A 10,109-nucleotide genomic window follows, 5' to 3' on the forward strand; every position below is an offset into this window, starting at 1 on the left:
GCAGGTGTTTCTACAAAATAGATAAGAGACAAGACCTTTGTCAGGGACTGTATGTTGGTGTCTGGTTAGTTCCCACCCGGTATATTGTACTGGTCCATGCATCTTTTGACCCTTGTATCTACTCCAATCATCAGGAATGAGCCAGCAGCAGCAACACCAGGATGCCGTGTCAGGTTTTCCGTGTGGAGTGATGACCCCGCATAGCCCCCTGCTGTCCCCCAGGATTGGGCAGGGTCAAAGTTCGATGCTGCAACAGAACCAGGGCCAATCAGGACCCCCAACCCAGCCCCAGGGTCCGAACCAGAGAGGAGAACAGGGCTACCAGCCGAGCAACGGATGGCCCCAACCTGCCAACATCTCCTCTAGCAACGGGTAACAACAGTTACACCAGATCATATGAACATGATTTGAATGTGTTTTTAACACAGCACCTAACTTACAGTCTTTTGTGAGTATTATACATATTTGACTCAGTTTGCCTCCTTCCAGTGTGTACCCCCAACAGTCCCAGTCCCAGTACTCCACGCAGCCCAACGGAGGAATGTACAACAGCAGCAACAACAACATGAACCTGGGAGTCATGGCCAACAATGGTGGCAACATGAACCAAATGTCAAGACCCATGAGCTCCATGAATACAGAGCAGGTGAGAGATCATTTTAGGTGTTTACTGCATGCTATCTACTGTTTCAGGTCAATGCATACACTTGTTGGAGGCCACTTTTAATGTTCCTTTAAGGTTCATTTGATTTATTTTGGTTGTGTTATCCTCATTGTGATGCTGATGTTTCAGGTTAATTTAGATTAAGTCATTCTTAAACTAAAATCTGTATGCTTAGTTTTTCAATATATAAGATGCAAATTACATTTTTCTGAAATATGCAACATGAGTTTTTACATGTGCCCTTTCAGCAATTGTAAAAAGGAAAATAAATTCTTGATCAAGATATTTCTTTTAGTTCTTATCAGTATCCAGGAGTGATTATACATTTTTAGCAGGTGTGTTCATGTGTGTTGTCATTATTCTGACACAGGCGAGAGACGGCAGCCTGATCCTGGAGCAGCTGGCGGGGATCGACATGTTGGCGCAAGAGGGCGAAGCTAATTCTGTTAGTTGAAGTTTTGCACAAAATAACTTGTATATTAAAATTATAAATAGTACGTATATTTAACTATAAGAAATGTTTTCTTTACAGTAGAGAAGAATTGAATCCTGCATTTAGAGTGACTGTTCTGCATAGGGATGTGTGATATACCAAACATGTTTACTAGACTAAGGTGTCAGGTCAGGATCTGCAGAATCACCTTGAGATGGTTCTCCTCACATCGGTCCTGTTCTATGCACAAGCAGTTATACATGAGCAGTTGTAAACGTGGTGTACCTCAGAGCTCACCTTTAGGTCCAAATTAGTTCTCAGTGTAAATGCTACAACTTGGCCACCTTATCCATGGTTTTGCCTTCTACTTCAACAAAGATACTACAATTAATTATTTAAAGAACAGATATCTTTTTAAATAACATTTGAAGTGGCTTTGAAGTGAAATATACTTTAGTTTATTTGCCCTCTAACAGTAACATCTCAAGTTGAGTTTTGAAATAAAAATAATTTTCAGCTGAGACTAAAACTGTATCAGTTTTTGAATTACTCCCATCGTTTTACGAAAATCCTTTTCATTGGTTAAGTTCTTTTTTACCCTTCCAGAGTGTGCTTAATTTGGAAACTTGATGACAATGGCACAAGAGTACGGTATAGGAAATAGAATGGGGAAACATTAATGAACAGTAAGCACTTTTTGGAATAATTGAATTCCTTCTGCTAGTTCCTTTTTGATGCGTGCTTTAAACACCATCGAAATAGAAAATCCCCCACATGAGCATGCTGAGAAACTACTTAAAAGAGGTTATTTTAACATTTCATCACTACGCGTTCCTGTTCTTTAACCACCACATGCACGTGTGTTTGGTTATCACAATAATTTAGAGATTTTGATTTCATTTAATTTTGATTATTAAAGTGATTTTGTCTTTTGTAGAATTTCTGCTGACCCTGGCTGTGGTTGAGACAAGGTAACACAAGAGCTAACACACCCTCACCCTGTCACCTGCTCAGCTCATCTGACGGAGACGCGTGGAGGAGCGGAGGACAGGTGGAGGAAACCCTGCTCCCTCCGTCACACCGCCCACTCAGGACAGACTGTAGCAGAGAGTGTGTGTGTGTGTGTGTGTACAACTGAAACATCAGTTTGACACTAGAGGAGTCTAATGGTTGACAAACATTAATGACATTGTATCCATTATGGTTCTATTTTAGAGCCTGACTGAAAACGTCAAATGAGGTTTATGGAGGTATTTATAGTTTTGAAGAAGTTTTGGAGATACGATATCTTTGTACGTCACAAAAAAAATCAAGGATATCTCTCTTTAAGGAAATCTCTCACAGTGGTTCATTTTGATGTTGATTTTAAAATTAATATATTTCAACTGCTGTAGTTATAGGGGAGCTGTATCCTTATTTAATGACTTTTTGAATGAAGGTGAACCTGTATAGATTGTGTACATATTTAGATTTTTAAAGAAAAGCTTTTTTCTCTATGTGGTATTGCAAAACAGCAGTTTGGAGTCCAAAAACCATCTCTCAGAGAGCCGACATATTTCATTGGTTAAATGAATCATTAGTGGGGGGGCTAAAGAACCACTAGTCTACAGGACTTGAATGGCAAAATAGAAACTAAATGCTTCAATACCAAGAACTTGTTTGTATAATAAAAACTAGCTAGGAAACCGCTAACTATTGCTATTTAGCTTTTTTCAGTTTGAAAGTTCAGCTAAGCTAACTAGCTAAGTAGCTAACCTAGTGTCAGCAGCTCGAAGCTTTGCAGTTAAAAAACAAAATGTTACACTTCATAATATTTCTTTTGCTAGAGTTTAGCTCTTGCTTTTGCCTCAGAATGAAACATGTTGACAACTATTGGATGGATTGCCATGGAATTTGGTACATACTTTTATAATTGCCCTACATGAAATGTAATATCTTGGACCCCTCTGACCTGGCATCTAGCGCCATCATCAGATCAGCTTTATGGGCATGAAAGTTTCAATAACTATGTTTCCAGAGCATCAAAATACAATTTGTTTAAATATTTGAGCAGAAGACAATTAACCGTAAGATCACATTACCATAATATTAACATTGATTTGATTTGGCCAAAACTTTTTTACTTGTTTATGATTACATACCTGCCAAACTAATGACAATCATGAGCCTCAGCTGTACTGTTTATAGTGCTCATTCACAAATGTTAGCATGCTAGCACGCTAAACTAGATGGGGAGCGCTGTGTGCCTGAGGCTGCTAAGTATCAGCATGTTCTCTTCATTGGGAGCACCATGTATGGTCATGTTATTCTGACTTTCAGTCCAAATGGACTTAGTCAGAAACGCTTTGCTCCGCCCACTAAGATTTAACCAATGAAATTATTTCTGCCTCCAAAGCAGCATTGCCTCTAAAAAAAAAAAAATCTGTATCCAGCCAATAAAACTCATGTAGCTGTGATTCATTTTCTAATTCAGCCCTGTCTCTTGAAATTCCATTCCCATACAACTAAAGCACATTCTCAGTCATCTTTCGAGGGAAGCGTATTTTGTAGCAACTCATCCGGCAATGGCTTGAATGTAACGGACGTTCATTAATATCAAGAAGTTATACTCTGAAGCTTTAAGTTACGTAACAAAAAGACAGATTTTTTCCCTTGAGCCATGAGTTTTCCCTCTATACCTAACCAATTGGTTTAGTTTTTTAAATTTACAACCATTTGTTTGTGAATTTGCTTGGTCGCAGTGTTCTTTGGCACGGTTGCTGCTGCTAGGTCTAGGCTAGTTCTCTGGGCTTGCCTTAGCACAAATCAGATCAAAATAAAACAATACAATCTGTGAAACCATTGTGAGGTTGTCTTATCATACTATATTTAATCTTTGGGCACAGGTTTTTCTATATTGTGCATTATATTTTAGGAAAGAACAGTTGTCCCGTGTGCCCTAAGACTAAATATAGTATGAGAAGAAAAAGGCTGTATCTTAGAAACTGCAAGTAGCACGGTCAAGTATTTAGTATCTATGAAGATAACATGTTCAATATTAAAGCTATGTGAATATGTATGCAGTGTAAAATAATTCTTGATAAAAGTGGGAATTTACACGTGATCTAAAACCTTTGGAGTTGTGCTGTTAGGTTCTTGGGCAAAATGGGAGCCAGTGCAGTAGGACATCCTGGTATTTTGACATCCTATGTATTTGGGCATAGCAAATCTTTTTCTGGCATATAGTATGGTAGTATGGGTATTGAAAGGCAGAATCATTTCCCTTCTAAACATAACTGAGAATGCGTTTTAGTTGTATGGATCCTTCAGAGACAGGGCTGTGACGGGGACGTAGTGGCCTGCAGGACTCAGGCTGACATCAGAAGGGTTTGGGGTGCTGGGTCTGGTTGTGGCTGGAGCTCTGATCTCTGACTCACGAGACGGTCTCTTCCTGCTCTATGTGCTGGCCGGGAATACAAATTCAAACCAGTCGCACAAGGATGTTCAATGACCCAGTAATAATGGTACTGAAGATCAGGTAACCCAGAACCTTTATCATCCAAAGCTGCATGGACCTTTACAGACGGGCCCTGTAGCAGTCATCAGAATACGGTGCTCTCTCTTTGCAGTAGGTGCTGTCTCATTTAAGCTCGGCATTAAGAACAAAAATCCCTCCCAGAAATCTGTTGATCTTATTCTGGAACATAAGATCCCTTTTCTTCCCAAAAGAAGAATGTGAAAATGCAACCCCACTGCAGAATGAAAGACTGATAAGAAGGTCTAATGTTTTCTCTATTTTAGAACATGTTGCATTGATCCCATGTTTCCTTCATGTCAGCTTTCAGAACAGTAAATTCTACATGTTGTAAAATCCCAAATCCTCTATGATAAGAAACCTGGAAGAGAAAATCGAAGCCGTGGGAATTCCTGAATGTCAAATTCTCTGATAAAGTTTAAGGCAATCAAAGCATAACTCTACAGTAACTCCTAATGTTTGAAACAAAAGTCAATTACTTTCTCTTGATTTTGACCGATAAAGGATACATAATATATTGAAGATTTTTTTATTAATAGATAAATATTTTATCAATTGCAAAATATTGTAATTCATGTAAGTACCTTAAGATGCTAAAGACAAAGCATAATGCCTTAGATGTGTCTGTCTGGTGTATAACTGTAAGGTTTACAGAGTATATATATATATATATATATATATATATATATGTATATATATGTGTGTGTCATACTACTTTCACCACTCCATACTTTAGGTGTAATAATTAGACAACCAGGGTTTTTATATTTTCTCCCCAAGCTGTTTTAACCTTTAATTATATTAATACTGTGTGCAGATGATTTTGTTTGTAGTTCAACTGGATTATTGATGATTATTATTGATTATTGATCCTTGGAAGTGCACAATGCATCGGGAGATGCTCCCTCTCTAGCAAAGTGTTTGGTAGTTTTTTTAAAGGGGCATGAAGTAACCTTTGACCTTTGTTGATCTCTGTTGGTAACCAGTAGCAACCGGAGCCTTTGAGCAGCAGTGGTCTGTTATGAATGATATTAATAACATAAGCAGAAGGGACCTGAATGGCGGACTGTACTACTAATACAATGAAGCACCTATTTCTGACATTACAAATGGAATTAGTCGTTATTAGTAGTTATTTCCATGCAGTGTTTCTCCTCCGGGACAGCTGAAAAGACTTTTTCACTTCGAAGCTCAAATGTTAAATGTGGTACTTGTAGAAAGACTTTTGTCCAAACTTTAAACAAGAACAAGCGTAGATATCTGTAGATTTATTTGTGATGTGATAAAAGCATCTTTAAATTATTCTTATGTTTGGAAAAAACAAACCAGTCCTTGTAATACCGAGGAGGACTAGGGCCACATGGGGAACATGTATTTAAGTTGTGAGTTTAAAGCCAGCAACCTGTGTTGTTGCATCCTGACTGCATGGGGCTTATTAAAGCTGCGTGGCAACAGAAAGGAGATCACGCTGAGCAAATAGGGGACTCGGCTTGTTGTTGCTTGACAGGACGGTTTAGATTAAAAATGTCAGAATCTGGTGAAATAGTCCTTAAAGGACGCCACTGGGCCCCAGACCGTGTCTGGGCTGGGGGTCAGTCACGGATCACTGGTCAGGATACACGCCAGTAGAAGGTACATGTGTCTTTGTGATCAGCTGTTGATGTTCTGGAAGTACAAGAGTTGTACTGAGTTGTATTATTATTATTATTATTATTATTATTATTAACAACCTCCTCTCTAAAATCTGAAGGTCTCAGTGGTGACACAGTCCAGTTCATTCACTTTATTCGGCGTGAGTGTTTTGTTATGCAGATGTCCAGACGTTCACACCAAATTATGCAAGCTGTCGACTCTAATGTTGCTTCTGCCAATGCTGCTCATTAATTTATGATTCATGCCACTGTAAATAAATTATTTTTATTGAGCGGGACTGCCTCTGTGTTTTTATTTCTGTGTTCTTTATGGCAGTTCAAAAAGTTAAGCTTGCATTTTAGAGAAGTGCTGCCAAAATGTCTTTAGTCAGGATCATACACTGTATATTATTAATATAGAATATATGGTCAGGATGAATGACCATATATAATGCAAAGGCCCATTTGGGCTCCATGAATAACACAGAGAGTACTGCCTTTGACTCCTAGTCTGTGTAGAAAGAGACCTGAACCTGGTCCCGTAGCTGCTGTCCCCTGCCTGCCCCCCCCAGTCTGATCACACACTCCCTCTCCAACAGCCCTGTTCTTCTGGAATGTAACAACGAGCATCAGGTGGACGGATGAGATCCAGCTAGCAGCAGCTGGTCCTCGAGGTCAGGAACTTCATCAAAGGTTATGAATTATGTTTAATGTGTGGTTTACAGAGTTACAGCAATCTGTAACGATGTATAGGAATGGTTACATACAATACCAAGAGCATGACTTTGGAATATGACATGGAACATACACATTAGAAAATGGCAAATATGTTAGGGGTCAGCTACCTGAGGTAGTGGTTTCTGTGTTCAGTTCTTTGTTGCTGCCATTACATAATTCATCCAACAATCTATTTTCTTTGTGTTGCATTGTGCTGTTACCACTCTCAGTGTGTGTGTGAACTTTCCCTGAGAGTGTTTCCTGACTGAAAGACAGCAGTCTGGACTCCAGTTGGTGGGGGGGACAGGACGTGACCTGGCCGCGCATTGCATCGCTGAGACGCCAGTCAGGGAAACCAGTGCGTCATTGGCTCTGGCTCAGAGGCCCGGCTGGGGGGGGCTGGAGGAGACATCAGGAGACATCAGGGGACATCCCACTCTGGTTCGGTTTCTAGACCATCAACTAGGAGCTAACATAGCTTAACGTACAGATATGATCTATTTTTAAAACACTAAAGTTTGATTAACTATGATACAATTACAAGTTAAACCAATAGACACAACTACAAATCATGTCAGGGATTTTATGTGAACTTGTTTGCTTTGACAAAATATATTTAGTTCATTTTTAACTAATATTTTGAATAAGCTAACGTTGTTGTTGCACATTTTTAGAATTTGGAGTTCTTTTTAATCATGTCCCACTGCAGCGTAGAGTGAGTCCTCTGACCTGAGATACGATCTTTGAGGGCAGTACCACTGCAGTCCTACTACTACAGTACCTCCTCGACTGTCTCATCCAGTCAGTGGTACTTGCCGTCGCAGGGCCGCTCGCCGAGTTGGACATTATCATTTTTCGGGACAGGGACAGGGACAGGGACAGGCATGGCTGGCGCGGTGGCACCGAAGCGGCAGGACACCCGGAAATTCTTCGAGAATCTGTCCGGCGCCGGGAAGTGCATCGCGGTGCTGACCAGCGGAGGAGATGCCCAAGGTACGGGCTTCCATTATCGGACAGAGAGGTCTACCGACGACGACCCGACCGGACCGACCCAGCTGCTAGCACGGCTGGGCTAGCGCGCGCTAAGCGTTGATCTTTAATCGCAGAGAATCACGAGCGTTATGCTTGGTTAAATAGTTTAACCCCCCGTTGGCCTGTTGGGAAGATACTGATAGTGGAGTACTTGTCAGAGGTACAGTGGATCCACTACCTCTGAGAAGTCCTCCACATGATCTCCACGTTAGGTCTGGCTGGAGATATTCACTGAAAGACATGGCCAGAACACCTGGCTGAGATGTCTGCAAGCTTCTCCGAAAAGAGACCTGTTACGTTTCGTTACGTCACGTTACGTTACGTTACATTGCGTTACAGTAATATGGGGAGTCTTTTAAGGTGCGGTTTGAGAACGTCTCATTGCATCAAATAGGAATAGTTGGGTTCATTATACAATCATATTCTTATTGTACTACCACTATTGTATTACCTTATGTATAGGGTGTTATGAATCTGCATTCATATTCAGCGGTATGCAACAGCTGACGCTCCCATTCACACTGTTTCCCATATGAGTGGTATATGTATCACGGAGATGGCTGTTAATGATGATAATAATAATAATAATAATAATAATAATAATAATAATAGTAATTTGGAAAGCAGCAACTATTACCAACACTTGTTGATATCTATAGCAACAAGTGTTAGAATTGATGATTGATTGATTATGTAACACTTTACATAAGGTCCTTCTCTCATCATCATCCTCATCATCATAAAGGTAGATACCTTATCTCCTCATCATGCGTCCACCATTCTATGTGTAGCCTGCATCACGTGTGTGTGTGTGTGTGTGTGTGTGTGTGTGTGCCACCAGGACCTATGATGTAATCATCAACCCAAATAAATCCTGATATTGCTATAGTATTCCCATAATGAGTGCATCAGAAGGCTACATGCTGGGGTCGTATGGATTATTATTACATGTCTACTGAGTTTTCAGGTTTCCTGTTGGACTATAATAGTAATAATGTAATAATGGACTATAATCCCTAATACATGTCAGTTGTTTGGATAAATCAGATTAAGTACTAAGTAATAAAGGAAGTTCCCATCAGGCAGTAGGAGGTGAAACACGGGTCTCCATCCCGGAGGTTGCAGGGGTCACGAGAGGACCAGTGTCCAGTTCAACCCGACCCATAGGTTAGACCGAGTCACAGTACACAGCAGGAAGAAGAAGAAGTATAAATCGACTTCTGGTCTGCCATCCTATCCTGATCCTCTCACGGGGGCTCATGCAGCCCAGAGTGGTGGTTCTGGGCCAGCCTACGTGAGAGTGGTGGTTCTGGGGCAGCCTACGTGAGAGTGGTGGTTCTGGGGCAGCCTACGTGAGAGTGGTGGTTCTGGGCCAGCCTACGTGAGAGTGGTGGTTCTGGGCCAGCCTACGTGAGAGTGGTGGTTCTGGGCCAGCCTACGTGAGAGTGTGTGTTCTGGCCAGCCTACGTGAGAGTGTTTGGTCTTCGTGGGCCAGCCTACGTGAGATGTGTGTTCTGGGCCAGCCTACGTGAGAGTGGTGGTTCTGGGCCAGCCTACGTGAGAGTGGTGGTTCTGGGCCAGCCTACGTGAGAGTGGTGGTTCTGGGCCAGCCTACGTGAGAGTGCTGGTTCTGGGCCAGCCTACGTGAGAGTGCTGGTTCTGGGCCAGCCTACGTGAGAGTGCTGGTTCTGGGCCAGCCTGCAGTGATGTGGGATGGGTTGGTGGGTAGAAAGGCAATTAAAGGCATATCAACTGAAATGTTCTCCTAAAAAGGGAGCTTTCTATTATGTAAAATTGGCATTATAATATTGATAATTAATATAACTGGAACATCCCCATGGTAACGGATCTCATAACACATGGTGGTGTGTTTGTGTCACTCCTGAAGAACACATGATCAGAACATGTTTTACTGTGTAGATTATCTATGTTGGCCCCTCACAGGCTGTTACATAACGCTGTGTGCCTATAGGCCGCTGAACGTCCAATCATCTCGCGGAGGCTCGTGCTGCCCAGAGTGGTGGATCTGGGGCAGCCTACGTCAGAGTGATGGTTCTATATATATATATATATGTGTGTGTTTGTGTGTATATATACTGTATGTTATATATATATATA

At 41.2% G+C, this 10,109-nt stretch overlaps 2 protein-coding genes across 9 annotated transcripts in view; both read left to right on the top strand.

Annotated features, from left to right (window-relative positions):
- The window catches only part of LOC116699374 (nuclear receptor coactivator 2), a 60,277-nt gene extending 55,177 nt beyond the window's left edge, over positions 1–5,100 (top strand). For 6 of the 8 annotated variants that reach the window (XM_032531909.1, XM_032531915.1, XM_032531913.1 and 3 more), the window contains 4 exons: positions 135–372; positions 490–646; positions 1,035–1,109; positions 2,035–5,100. In XM_032531909.1, the coding sequence (XP_032387800.1) occupies positions 135–372; positions 490–646; positions 1,035–1,109; positions 2,035–2,046 (482 nt within the window). In that variant the 3' untranslated portion in view covers positions 2,047–5,100. The remainder of the gene's footprint in view (positions 1–134; positions 373–489; positions 647–1,034; positions 1,110–2,034) is intronic. The other 2 variants (XM_032531914.1, XM_032531916.1) reach the window with 2 other exon arrangements.
- A 2,587-nt stretch (positions 5,101–7,687) lies between these two features.
- LOC116699378 (ATP-dependent 6-phosphofructokinase, platelet type-like) overlaps positions 7,688–10,109 on the top strand; it is a 25,560-nt gene continuing 23,138 nt past the window's right edge. Inside the window, 1 exon segment of the mRNA XM_032531924.1 lies at positions 7,688–7,952. Coding sequence (XP_032387815.1) covers positions 7,844–7,952 — 109 coding nt within the window. The 5' untranslated portion in view covers positions 7,688–7,843.

Source organism: Etheostoma spectabile, chromosome 12, assembly GCF_008692095.1.
Source record: "Etheostoma spectabile isolate EspeVRDwgs_2016 chromosome 12, UIUC_Espe_1.0, whole genome shotgun sequence".
Classification (NCBI taxonomy): domain Eukaryota; kingdom Metazoa; phylum Chordata; class Actinopteri; order Perciformes; family Percidae; genus Etheostoma; species Etheostoma spectabile.